The 15,073-nt window shown below is 39.0% G+C and overlaps 1 protein-coding gene across 1 annotated transcript in view; it reads right to left on the bottom strand.

Annotated features, from left to right (window-relative positions):
- Positions 1-15,073, bottom strand: part of MED13L (mediator complex subunit 13L) — a 169,182-nt gene that overhangs the window by 75,474 nt on the left and 78,635 nt on the right. Inside the window, exons 3-4 of the mRNA XM_053959180.1 lie at positions 13,346-13,430; positions 8,974-9,057 (exon numbers count right to left, since the gene is read on the bottom strand). Coding sequence (XP_053815155.1) covers positions 8,974-9,057; positions 13,346-13,430 — 169 coding nt within the window. The remainder of the gene's footprint in view (positions 1-8,973; positions 9,058-13,345; positions 13,431-15,073) is intronic.

Genomic DNA, 15,073 nt, shown 5'->3' on the forward strand with positions numbered 1-15,073 from the left:
TGGTGATGCATTTTAAGATGGATCTGCTGAGTAATTGTTGGTATCAGCAGATTGGTCCTCTGCAATGTTCACTTCAGCCTTGGAAAAGCTGGCCTACAGCTCCCAATTCATTGTTCAGATATGAGTTTGTTTGTGCTATAGGCCCACCCAGAGAAACTGGCTTATACAGCTGTATTTAGATTATATAGGATCTAGCAAGTGTTCATTCAAGTTTGCTGTCTTCTAAAAAAGCAGTAAATTTCTACCAAAGCTACTTTAAAGCTGTGCCATTATCCTCAATCTGACCATTTAGTAAGTTAAAACACTACAGGCATTCAGAAGACTAATAGAGTTTTTGCTCAACTTCATAAATGGTTCCAGACAATTAGTGTTTAAAAATAAGCATTTCCATAACTTTTTTTGCTGCATAGCAGTTACAAAATAGTCCATTTATATTCCTATCATTTAAGGATTCCTTAAACAAGGGACCTGGCTGCACAACACCTAATGCATCATGTGGTATTGCACAAAAATCACGTTATTTTGCAGTATTTAAAGGACTTTTTCCACCCCCTGCCATGGGCAGGTACACCTTCCACTATCCCAGGGTTCTCCAAGCCCTTTCCAGCCTGGCCTTGGACACTTCCAGCGATCCAGGGGCAGCCACAGCTTCTCTGGGCAATCTCTGCCAGGGCCTTCCCACTCTCACAGGGGAGAATTTCCTCCTAACATTTAATTTAAACCTACTCTTTCAGTTTAAAATCATTCCTCTGTCACCATCATTTTAGTCTGAGTTATTATTGTACCTTATTCAGAAAATAAGGGTTTGTAAAAATTTTTAAGGGAACATAAGTCTCAGAAAACATACTTTGAGAATAAAGAACGTACATAACTGTTATGAAACAAAGTTTTACATCAAGATTAAGTTATTTAAAAGAGATATAAAAGTGTCAGAAAAGTAAATGGAAAAGGTATTATTAATGACAGAAATAATTCAATGGAATTGCTTTCAACTGAAGTTTTCTTTCTTGTTTTTGGAGGGAGATTGAAGATTTTTTTTTTTTTTTTTTTTTTTTTTTTTTTTTTTTTTTTTTTTTTTTTTTTTTTGCTTTGGACACCAATTTTATTTGTGAATATGAAATACTGAATTGGACTGAAAACAAACCCCATAGTGGTACTGTTTTTGCAGAACTCACAAGACTATGTATGAGGATTTTAAATCAGTCTAAGGCCCAAATGCAGCTTAATTTTCAGAAACCCAGGCAAGCCATTCTCTCCTGTTCCTGGAGGTTCCTGCAGCACAAGGAGCAGAGCTGCACTGCACCTACAATTACAGTTGCAACAGATTTAAATATTCCGAACTAAGGCCCTCTAAATATCTACAGAAGCCCTTAAGTCAATTCATTACTGATACAGTAAGTGACAACACTTGTGTTTGGCAGACAGTGCAACTGGGAGCCCTGACAAATCTCATTAACAGCACATCAGGGGCACTTAGATTATCCTTTACACACAGTGCCAGGACTGAGTGTATAATGAGAAAAGGAGCTTAAACTTTAGTGGGACTGCACTAATTGGTCACCAAGTCCTGATTAAGGCAGGCTTCACATATAATTACTGAAGTTCAAGTATCTGACACAAATGTATCCAAAAACACTAAATGAAGATAGTCACTTCTAAACTGCACAAATAAAAATAAGGCACGAAAAAGGAAAGACACAGAGAAATAGGCAACTTATTTACTTGAACTACCTGCCTTTTGTACACTCCTTGTGCAAAATATTTCAATCATTGAAATAACTATATTTTTTAAAATTATGAAAGTGTGAAGATAATCTCTCAATTACATTAAATAATGCAAATATTTAGAATATATACAGGCATTCCAGTATATATATATATATAGTATATATAAATAACATTGTCCAGAAAAAATAACTACAGGAGAAGGTTTTACAGCATCCAGAAGTTAAAGATACAATTTTTATATTTGTTAATTTACATTAATTAAATCAGTAAAGAATATCCTTAACTTCAAAACTGCAGAGACAACTCTTCTGCCTTATAAACTGGAATCCACAAAAGTGTGTGCCAGCACATCCCCCCATGATGGTGAAAGAGGAAACACATGGAAACATATCCTAACACACATATCCTAGATATCCTGGCTTCCTCAAAATCCTACAAGGAGGTGGTAGTTACAAGCACACACTGAAAGTAGACAGATTCAGAGTATTTCAGAGGGGAAAAGACAATCCAAAGTCTTGGGGACCTCACAAAGATCAGACTGTGATAGCACCCTGAATGTCTACCCTGGCTCAAACACAGCCCAGGAATGAGGGTGCCTTTGGAAGCAGCAGGCACGATGGAATTCTTCTTTCTCAGGACAGAAAGGGATAAGAACTCTGCTACCAATTCATTTCAGACTGGTGGATGTTGGTCAGAAGTATCTGTCTCCTGTGCTGGAAGCTCATGAGGAGCCAAACACCTGGAGTTTACATAGATCCTTTTACAAGACTCTGCCACTCCAGATTATTCTGTGAGTACCAACCCTGCTGCCTCCCGCTGGGAATTCCTGTGTGACAGGAGGGAGCCCGATCTGCCTGCTGGCTGCCAGAGACACACAGGCACTGCAGACACACTGGGCAAGTGCCCCATCAGCTGCAGCAGCAGCACTGAGATAATCCAGATGAGGAGGTCACTCCAGTCACAGAACCCCTCTTACCAAGACAAGGGCGCACTTGTGAAGAAACCATTTCTACCTCACTTCTATCACCAAAATACAAGCTATGACATGACTGAACAGCCCCCAGCACACCTACCAACATCCCTGCTGCTTTATCTGAGGTGGCTGGCTCAGGTCCATGCCCTCAGCAAACAGCAGGGTAAGACACTGCACAGCATCACCTGAATTGGCTGAAGCAGGGACGTGCAGCAAACTGGAAGCACAGCTCCAGTGACATCTCACCAATGACCCCATGCAGAGAGCCCTTCTATTGTTCCCAGGACGTTATCCTGATTGGCAAGGGGCAAGGAATCTGAAGAATCGCTGCCTGGGGTTGCTGTGCTGCAGTGTTTTTGACGGTTTTAGCCAGGAAAGGAGATGAAAAGGCCGGGCCCTGAGGCTGGGGCCGGCAGCCCTCGGCTCCATTCCTGAAGGACACCGCACAAAGCCCGGCCCCACGCCCCCATGCACAGCTGGGCACAGCCTCTGCAAACTGGGTCACACATTTCAAACAGGCAATGGAAATTTTACAGCATGCTCCAGCACGGTTCTTACCAGCCTTTAGAAAACACTGGTTTATTATCTTCATTATTAAATAAAAAAAAAAAAAAATAGAAAGACAACTGAATACCAAATACCCCTTAATTTATAGCTCATCTGGAAGGTTACTTTGGTGATAAAGCACATGAACATTGAGATGTTCAGTCCAAATTGTTTTTTCCCTGCACAGTGTGCTAACATTTTCGATCAAGAATTTTACATACAAGTTTCCAGAAATACAAACACAAATAATCCAAGACTACCAGTAGCAAATATAAGAATAGATAATAATAGCTATTAAAAAAGTACTGTTTTAATAGCCTTTTCCCAAACCATCTTAATAGCATCTTTAAGTAACCCTAAGTGCTAATAATATTTTGCAGTTAGCCTATAAAACATAAACATATGTTATATTTATTAGTGGTATTAGATTAATACACTTGAATAAAATGATAATAAATTGCTTGGAAAAGTCTATAAACATAAGCATGTTGATATCAAGAACACCCTGATATCACCTTGATATATTTGCAGCTTTTGCCTGAAAAATGCATGTGAAAACACATATTTTAAAATCTTGTATTTTAGAGCTATTCCTTCTGCTAAAATACAAATGCAGACTATATCACATTGGGTACACTACACAGTATTTCAGAGTAAGTAAGAGTTAATTCAGCTTTAGCACACACAAGATTACCAATTAAAATAACACCAGCCACAGATATAATGCACCAACTTGGTATATGGTTCTACTGAAACCATAAGTAATCCTCAGAAGAAACTCAGCAAAGATGAACATAACATTTCAGAACTTAAACCTCGAAAATATGAAAATATTTCTCTGGGAACTAAGCCTCTTAAACTGAAATAGAAAAGCTTATTTTTACAGAGGTACAAAGAATTATTGGAAAATACACAGTATTTCTTATTACTCCATATTTCTATCACATTTATTTTGACAAGTCAGGAATAAGAACATATTTAAAATTAAGTCAGATTGATTTTTATTATTTTGCTGCCTAGTCTTTCCTCATTTATAAGGTGTTGGCAATACTGTACATATATATTACTATGGCATCACTAGACACCATTTTCAAGATACATATATGATCACATTACTGAATGTTTTAAGATGGCTAAAATACAAGTACACAAATGTGCAGAATTAAAATAATTTATAAGACTTCTTTTTCTCAGAGACAAGGAAATTAAACCCTCCTCACTGCATCACAGCAAACTGCACATGCACAGTCAGTTACTTTTTCTCAGCTGAGGAATTCAAATCTTCATAAAAATTTAAATAGAGCACTTCAACTTATTTTACTGTGATTTTACTGCACTGTGTCACCATGTAAAGAAACACCTGAGTGCCATTTGCCAGAAGAAATTATCTGTGCCAGGGACAAAGCCCTATGTGGGATTCAGCCACATAGGGTGCTCTGGTGCTTCCACTAGTTCCCAACTGCTCCTGGCACAGCAGTTCCTCTCCAGGGCTCCCCAACCCTGACGTTTTCATGTGACGACACTGACCTGACTGGCAGGAGTTCCTGGCATGGCACAAAGCAAATGCAGCTTGCAGCAATGCTCAGTGTCAACTATGGTATCATTGATTTAGGTATCCCCTTGGATGAGTCCTGTGGCTACTCCCAGGAAATTGAAGGCAATGATGATTTCAAGGATCTGAGAGAGGCAGCAGTGCTTTAAGTGTCTGCAGTCTTCAAATTTTGATGGCACTGATTAATGCCCAATTTTCATGCTCACATAGAAGTGAACACAGCTATTGACCAAAACTGGCTGTGGATGCACTGGCTGAGCTGTTACAGAGGGAAAAGTTCCTGGATTAGGTCTACAGGAGGAGAGCTGACATGGAATGCTCTGGATATTTATTAAGGTACCCATGCACTCATAACTCAAGAGATCTGTGTTCCAGCACATCACATGAGGTTGTCATGTATGGGACAGTGACAGCTAGAAACCTGTTTGTGAACTGCAGTCCAAGAGCTGCATGTCCCTGCGGCCTGACTGCAATGCCACTGCCCCATCCATGCTGGTGCACAGAGGGCACAGGGGCTGCCTAAACCCTGCTCCTACCTGTCAGCCTTCTCACCGAGTAACGAGGAGGATCAAGCTCTAATTCTAAATATTCTACTGATGGAGTAGTTTTCTTCTTAAGGCTATCAATATTCAGCACACTTTCGGAAGATGGGGGATGACCCATAAATTATTTAAGCTACAAAAAGCAACAATTATTTTTTCATGTATTCTTTACGTTGAATTTAATCAAAACAGTGTAACAACTTAAGCTGCTCATACAGTTCAAATCAAACTGATCCCCCCCCCAGTTTCCTACACACTAAGAAAACAATCATTAAAACAATCAGCAAAGATTCTTACATATTTTCCATTTTTTCTTTTCAGTAAGTTGTTTAACACTTCATTAAGGTGCTTTCCAAAAAAAGAAAAAAAACAACTATATAGACTGTGAGAATGAATTTTCATCATACAGCGAAAGGCACTACCAATGCCTCAGAACAGACAAGTTCTGTGAACTCCAAACATACAGATCTCCTTTAGAAAGCTGTGTGAAAAAATAATCAAGTTTGCCATTTCCCATCAGTAGCGTGAAACCTATTTTAGATACTGCTGTAGGATGACAATAAAATGTGTAGAATTTTTTAGGAAGTGAAACATAATACTGAAGATACTCGGGAAAGGAAACCCACAAGTTCTGCATTAAATTTCCTGTCAAAAGCATCTGGTCTGCCCTGAAAGCAAAACAAAACACAAGCACACAGGGATCTGTCTGGAACTCCCTCTGCTGTTCCCTCAGTCCTCCTGGAAGAGCAGGAAAGCTCCTCCTGCACTCAGTTCCCAGCACTGCCTGGGAAGGCAGGCCAGGCCCTCTGTTGTTCTTAGGCCTCCCTCTCACATCTCAGCATAAGTAGGTCACGGCCACTGCCATGCTTCACTTCATCTTTGACTTCATTCTGAAATCACAGCCCTCTCATCCTTCTCCTTTAATGCCATTCACAAAAACCACAGGCCCTGAAGGACTTTACTCCTTGAAAGCCAGCCCGTGACTTTTAACTCCTGTTCATTTACACCCAGCCCAGGACTTCTCAGTGTATTCCTGAAATGGTGTCAGTAACTCTGGACATTGGAAACTTGAGATGAGCAACTCTGCCACAAGCAAAAAAGTAGAAAAGCAGACTTTAGAGATGGTTCTATTTCTTTAGCAGAAAGACACCTGCTGGTTTCCACCATTCAAGGGGGGGGATATATCCATACAGATCTCTTTCCACATTCAAGAAGAACAGAGCAGGTGTTTTCAACAGGGATTGCCAGTTCCCAGACTCCAATCTGATCACTGTACACACATGCAACTTATTGCTATTACTTTATATAATAACACAGCTTTAAGTAATATTTTATAAAATGCCTTTTTTTGGCTATTAAGGTTTTATGTTAAAATACCTAAACGCCCTCAATTGGCCTCTTTTTCCTGCAACTATTCCTTATTGCTTTATCTGGAACAAGCTGCTGCTTAGACCTTCATGAAGAACTTCATGAAGAATTTATCTGAAATTAACATGAATCAATTTGTGAAGATAGCTTTTTGTGCTATGCTGAGAAAGAAAGCTTACAACATTAAATAAAAGGTGTCTGGACAGATTAGTCCCCAAAGCCTCCTTCTACTTGTTGCTACTGTCCACAATTGACTTTACTGTCACTTTACTGTCCATTTTTGCAGTCTTTACTGCAATCTTTCAGGAAGACTAGTTAATTTAATGTTATATTTAAAGCAAAAAAAAAATTAACCTGACACTACACAAAACCTATTCCAAATCAGGCATAATTATTATTGCTAAATAAACAGTTTTGAAATGGTGCATATCCAAAGGATCTATAGTGACAAGAACTTTGCAAAAATAAACAGAGAAACCAACACCCCCCCCCCAACCAAAACCAAACATTATCTTCTTCAAATCAAGAGTGCATCCTCCAACCCTAAAATCCTCAGTGTCAGATTTATATATGGAATACGTTAAACACAAACTGAGTTTAACATGAACTCATGTTCTGTGACATCTTCCAGGCCAGATTTCTTTATGTGCAGACTGCACTTCTGTTTACAAACACGATTATCCCCTACAGAACCCTCACTGTGCAGGCTGATTTGGTGTTACACACATGTAAATCAGACACAGGATTTACTAATCTGGCAGAATTCTAAGGTGATATTACCTCCCACACCAGTGCTGCTGCTGTTTTTGACAGACATCATCTACTGTATCAGATGCTTAATTTATTAAATTGATACACACCAGGAACAGGCAGGAGACTCACAAACACATTTAATCTGAGCACTCAGGCTGCAATGACGTGGATAAAACAAACAGCTTTTGCTGAAAGGAGCTGCCTCTCTTTTCCAGAAACTGGAATTGACCCCTACTTACGTCACTTAAGGGAATTAATCTTGCAGAAAATTAAGCTGATGTTGGTATGATCAGAAAAGCAGCAGGGAAAACATGAGGGAGAAAGGTGGTTACGCACAGCCAGGACAGGGGAAGGTATGGAAAAACCTGGACCTTTCCATGGCTCCTTGCCATTAGATCAATGTGAAATCAAAGGTTACACAGTGTCAGCCACAAAGTAAACAGTAACAAAATAGGTAACGCCAAGCTACGCTAACACTTTTGGGTTTTAGAAAGGAGACAAATCCATGGTTAATTCTTGCATTCTCTCAAAACCAAATGCAGTTTGTAAGCAGCTGCTTTGCACCAAGTTTGCTACAGAAGGAAGCCAATGGTTTGTAGCATTTCACTGTAACATTTCTGCAGCTAAACCTTGCAGTGAGATCACGATGAGAAGGAAAAGACAGATCTGATGAGCAGGATGATTTCCACCTGTCCCCACCCTGCCATCAGACGCTGTGTGACTGCAGCTGTGTTGGATGGATGAAGAAGTTGCCACCCCACTTCATCTCCACTGCTCATTACCTTCAAATCTCCCAGCATAACTGCGTGTTTAGTCACTTCCTAACCCAGTTCTGTCAAAATGATTCCCGTTAGAAAATCTGTGTTTCAGCTTAACTCAGATTATTTTTGACAGAACTTGTTTAGCGGATGACTATAAATGCAAGTACCAGAAGATCTGAGAACATTGTAACCTTTAGAGCTCGAGAGGAAATAGCGAGCAGTGGAGCCAGCTACCCCTGTTCCATGGCTGTGCTGCTGTGGGAGAAGCAGATTAATCAGTCCTATAGGTCTGATCTGTCAGCCTGCCTGAGCAGGGAAAGCCATGTATCGAGGGTGGCATCTTTAAGGAAAATAAATCAGGAAATCTATGGACTACTTTTTTACTGCTTAAAATGTCAGGTTGGGGTTTAGTGTCCAGAAATTTAAAAAATTCGTTTTAACTGCCTGTAATTCTGTTGTATAATGAGAGGAAAAGGCAGATGCTGCTCAAAAGATATTAATAAATGTGACATTTCTGTGGAGTTAATGGATAAATACCAACCTCGCCTTCTTATCTTAAATTATCATAACAAGGTCTGAAAACTTACTTAATTGCTTTCTATGTATTACTGATGTGAATACAGTGTCTGTGATTTTACTTGATACATGTCAAAATAAGAGGGAAAACTACCACCAAAATTCAGCATCCAATTACCATCCCACAATCCACAACACTGACAGGAGCAGGACTTGATGTAGAGATCTCCTTACCTTTTATTAACAGGCTTCTCATCCTTGTCATAGGGCCGTATGAACCATTTCCCAATCCTTACAAAGTTTTTATCCATCAGGCATCTAGAAAACAATTACAGCAACAATTACTAGTTACATCTTAAAGCGTAATTAAAAGGAGTCTTTGAAGACAGTGACTCTGAGGGATTAGGCAGCCGAATTTCAATCAGATTGAAATAAAAATTTGTATGTTTTGGGTTCCACTTTTTTTTCCCCACATCAGTCATAGAAAATCCCTGTCCCATGTCATGATATTGTCACTGATGCTGAACTTCACACATACATTTTCCCCTCACCTTTGCCATAATCTTTTCCAGTATGTGCTACTCTTTTTGCTGACTGATCCCTCATTCTACTTTTCACACTCCTCCTCTTGAACAAAGGCCATTCATTAGTACTGATTCTTTTCTATCCAGTCTTTCAGATTTCAGATGATAAAGAATATGCATTCCCTTATTTTTGGCATGTAAATGGTACAGTATAGGAATGACAGAAAATTGCATTAAGGAAATATTAACAATGATTCCATTTTCCCATGATCCCCAGCATGAATTCAGGTGCTGAAACTCTCATAATTACTGCTTCTTCTGTCAGAAACCTCACTTCATCAAATACACTCCCACATCACCAAAATTAGAGCAATAAGTTCCATTTTCTGGGGTCCCTTTGAAAGTCACAAGTTTCTTTTTAGAAACTGCATATTCCTCTTAAAAAAAAAACCCAACAGTGAGGACTCAAAGTGATCAATACCCAATTTAAATGGACAAGTTAGGGAGTGCTTGGTGCCCTTCTAGGTCCCCCTGTACAGATGAATCACAGGAGCAATTTGCCAACCATAAGTATGCCTCATACATTAAACATGTACTCAAACATGCTGCCCAAGGGACCACACACAGAAATTCATAATTAAGGCATATTTTTCAGTAAGGTAAATAATATGCTTCAAAAATTCCATAAAACTGGTTATTTGTTGCTAGTGGTTTAAACACCATTACAAGTAATATGCAAGCCTTGCCCATACATCTCACATCTATTCAGTATTTTTTATTTAGATGAAAGAACTGGATTTTTCCCCTCTTCTAAGTTTGCCAATAGTTTATTTCTATAGCAGCTGCTAGAGATTAGCCAAAACAAAGGGGAAAAAAACCTAAAAATCACATTAAACTTTCTGGGCAAGTACATTCTGCAATGTTCAGAAAAGCTGTGTGATCTACACTTCAAAAGCATACCTAGAAGACACAGGAAATGGACGACTGACAACGTAAATACTAATATGCTCCTAATTTTTCTGTATAAACTTGGCAAGACTTTCTAAAGTTAAAGCTGAAGAAAATTCTACCAGCACTTTCTCAATTAAAGCAAAAAAAAAAAATCAGCTTCAGTTGAATAACCAATATCTTAAACTGAATATGAAAGCTACAGCAGCAGAGATCTAAAGACATTGGTAGAGGGGGAAAAAAAGCTTCAGCAGCTATTTCCCTAGGAAATATTTGCTATCAGAGAGTCTGTCAGTGCCAGCATGTTTTATACAAACAAAAGGAAGTCTGTGAAGTTTACATCGGATCCCCAAAGAAAATAATCTGTAGTAGCAAAAAACTGTAATAAACTCTTCCCATCACACACACTTCAATGCCACATCGCTGTGTCTAGCCACAGCAGGTTTAACTGCCTCAAGCTAATGCTGCTTTCCTAGGAAAAAAGTCTTCATGGGAAGATTTGTCCTTAAAAATCAGTCAACCCTCCATGCTAAACTAAATCACGGGTTATTTAAGGAATAATCCCATATAAAATCAGAGGCATGCCTGCAGCGCGGGTATCAGATGCGGCCGGGTGGGCAGTTAATGATAGCATGGTTATTTTTGCTGTATAAGCAATAAAGGTAACAAGTCTTCCACAGTGAGCTGTAACAATGAACTTGTGACAAAAAAAAAAAAAACCAAAAAAAAACCAAAAAAAAAAACCAACCAAAACCAATATATAGTCATAAAAAGCAGTTAGTTAATAAGGACATGAAACAGCCTGCAGGTCCTGGCTTCTCTCCCTCCTCAGGGCTGGGCGATCCCTCCCTCAGCAGTGCAGCTGTTCCAGCATTTCACTGGTGCCTGACCTCCTGTATTTCTGATTTTTCCATGAAAAAATGACCTGCCAAGGGCACACCAATCATTACGAAACAACACCATAATATGAGTACTCATCCCTCAAATCTTGTAGTATTTTCTATACTGTCAATTAACAAAAACTGAGCATTAGTGTGGGTACAAGAAAGGTGGGGGGAGAATAAAAAAGGGGAAAAAATTCAAAAATCAAAAAAAAACCACAATCAGTTGTCTAAAGGCCCTTTTTCATGCCTTTGCCAGGGTTAGGTGAAAGTTGTGCCCACAGGTCCCTCGGGCTCCTCCATGAGGGGCCGCTCCCCCCTCACGGCTCCTCCTCCCGCCATTTCCTTCCCGCCACGGCCGATCCCCCTCAGCCTCCAGCAAAATAAACACGAAATAAACCCCAAACCCTGCAAAACCGCCGGCACCACCTCGGCACTGATGGGCCAGAAACAGATTCGAGCCTTCTGCTTTATTAATGGGGCTCTTCCTAAACACCAGCTAAAATAGGACTTTAAAGTTTAAAGAGCTATTTCATAAAGCCTGCACACATGTCGCTATTACTTTAAATGAAGTATTATGTTACGTTCAGATTTGGTACAGCAGACCAATTAAAAAAAAATAAAAAGTGAATAACTTGAATTAAATTCAACTATTAAAGTGTAAAGAATGTAGTCAACAGAGCAGCAAGAAGATGCTCATGTCCCAGAAGATGCTGGGACTACAGCAGGAGTTGTATCAGCTTATCATGATATGAATCATATCAGCTTATCATAACATTAATCATATCATCTTATCACAACATGAATTATATCAGCTTATCGTGACATTAATTGTTTCAGTTTATCAGGACATGACCTGAGGTGTGTTCACTGACTACTGCTGGAAGAAAAAGACTTTGCAGTCACAGCTGGACAGAACAGTTCTGCTGACTCTGCCAACTGATTTCAAATAAGCTATATATAAAAAGAAATTAAATTTATTTCAGAAGTTTAAAGAGGTCCAAAGAATAAAATTAGCTACTTTACATTTAAAAGTCAGCTGGGTGGGTACCACAGATTAATAAACACATATCAAATTAATTTTCCCTTTAATATTCTAAAGCTACAAAAGAACTAATGAACATCCTAGACTTGGAATTTAATTTTTATATTTTCATTCATTCGAAGTAGCCTACAACTTTTATAAAAATCCCCTGAAGAGACTGATGGGATAGAAAACAGGGAATACAACAACTAATCCTTGTACCTGCGGATATGCACACAGGTAAGTCGGTCACCCCATGGAAACACAGCCTCGGGAACATAATGCAAACCTCATTACCAGTAAATCTACATCAAAGCAAACAGGACACTAAATGAGACAAGATGAAAGTGTTTTCCATTTGCTTATTTTCTGAAAGAAAAAATATCCAAGGCTGCATTCTACACAATTACTGCAACACAAAGGTATGTTCTATTTTGTTGTTATTATAACCTCAGAGAAAGTGAGAATACTCTAATGACATTTAATTCTAAGAAGATATCCAAATTTGTAAGAACTAGGATGTAATACAGGAAGGTGATGATGACCTGAAGAACTGCAGAAACAGAAAGAATAAAATCATATAGCCCAAGATGCCATGTCCCACTCAATGGGCCTGGAGAACAAGATAATCTTCAGTAATCTTAAAAGGTGATAGCTGGATTAAGAAGAAAAAGGGCATAAGAGTATTAACTAATTACAGAATAACTCTGCAGTCAAGACATATATATATATATATATAAAATAGATATGTGGCTCATCAGAGCCAGGAACTGTTAAGCTTCACCCTGAATACTGTGCACAAATGTAGTCAAATTTTAACATTCACATGACTAGGATAATTGAGAGAAGGGAGTTAAGAGCTTTTAAGACATGTATCATTTAACCTCATCAAGGCAATGAAGGTCAGATACAATTACACTCTCTAAGCAGTTCCAGAAGGTGAAAACTCCCCCTTCTTTGCTTTTAAAACAGCTCTTTAGCAAAAATCCGAGCAGAAATATGTATCAGTATTGTTGTTTGTATGAGTGTTTAATTCGTTTGCACGGCATTTTATGATAAATTACCAGAGTCAATGACTTAAAGAGATCTCTGTCCTGTTCTCTTGGATTCAAGGTCTAACTCTAAAAAAATGTAGTTTAATATCCATAATAATACAATTGCTCTGTAGGTATCCTGTATGATTTTAAGTATCAAAATGAAATATTTGAGAGCACTAGAGTTTTTCTTACCTTTCCAGAAGATTATGAATTGCTTTGAAGAGCAGGGTCCTACACTCATAGGAAAGTCCATTCTCCCAGAATCCTTCTTCCACCACTACAAAAACACAAAATGTCAATAATGCTCAGAATAGGGAAATACAAACATTTATCCGAAACATATCTTCAACAGCTTTAATTTTCAAAGTAGCATGTTTCATTAAACTATTTCAACTATTACCTATATCACCCAAGCAGCTTTAATCTTTACTTGCCGAAGACGCAGCCTTTGAATTAAAAAAAAAAAAAAAAAAAGCAAACACAAAAGCATAAAAGCAAACCCATTTGTTTGTAGCATTCCCTACTGAAGTACAGGGGTGAGGAATGCACGATCATTCTTTGCCACCACTGCTGACAGATCCTTTAAAACTTAACCACACATGCCAACAATCAAGAAACAAAGTGAATCATTAAAGGTGTAAAATCAATTTACATAACTGAAACAACATGAAACAACTCCCCTGAACCTCTCGCTGTCACACTCAAGTGCAATTCCTCCATTGTACTGCCTTCAACTATTGCAGTTTTAGCAACACAGCAGATTTCATACCAAAATAAAAACTGTACACTCAGTGCTGAACTGCAGAGATTTCAGAGTTTAAAAAAGTAAGTCTAATTATCTCTCATAGTAGAGTGCAGCCTGAATTAGTCACCTGAAGGACAGACAACTCTCAGAAATATCTGCTGTCCTTACTCGTGCCTTTTGGGTGCTAAAACAACCAGGAGTAGCACTATTTCTGGTATGCCTGTACCAGATTCTAAATCTTACTCAGCCAGAAGACGCAGAATGAAAACAGATGATAAAACAACTTCTTCAAGGAGTAAGAATTCGTTAATTGTCTGAGTTCTGTCATTTCAATTTCACAGGAGTAGTCCGCAGATCTTTAAAAGTGCAAACATGAAATTCTACAGCACCTTAGAAGTGCTGAATACTTCACACCCGTCCCTGGCCAATTTGCAGGACGAGACCTCCCAGCAGCGCGTCTATCGCACAGAGATGATTATCTCAGAATAGTTTACAACCGTGTTTAAAGGCAAGCTCCGAAGGAGTTAGTGCTCCATGGAAAATACTAATATTTTCACAGCAGCCTTTAAAGCCTCGAGCCACTGTTCTGCTGCTTCTCTAGGAGCTGTAATTCACACACTCAGACAAGAAAAGACATATTTTTTGCATGTGCAATGTTGTGATATGTTAATGTCGGTAACAGAACCTCTCTCTTCGTGCAGAATGGAAAAGCCAGGTTTTAGTACCTAAAATCACCTTATCGGACAGCACAGGACTTGCCGGGAGGGTGGAGACACCGATCTGTGCCCCTGGGCACAAGCAGCAGCCACGGAGCTTTTCCTTAGAAACCACTGCAGGCCCTTTAATGCCTGCAAGCCTCCCTGACACCGAGGATGTAATGGGCCATGGCTATTTACTGCACCGAACTCCGCGTGGCCTCGGCTTTCATGGGTAAAACACTGTGCTCAAAGGACTCAGAACCCCCGTGCATGGTAAGAACTATTGATGTATAAGTTCTCAACAGCTCAAACTACTGAAGCCCCAGAAACTGCAAGATGGGTCGAGTCTTGCACTTAAAAATTTCATAATCCTCAAATATATGAAAAGCTACAGATTAGTTACACTATGAGAGACCACAGCTGCATGAAAATTCAGCATCTAAATTTAAAAAATCAAATTTTTGGACAACATCATGA

The sequence above is a fragment of the Vidua chalybeata genome, chromosome 18 (assembly GCF_026979565.1).
Source record: "Vidua chalybeata isolate OUT-0048 chromosome 18, bVidCha1 merged haplotype, whole genome shotgun sequence".
Taxonomy (NCBI): Eukaryota; Metazoa; Chordata; class Aves; order Passeriformes; family Viduidae; genus Vidua; species Vidua chalybeata.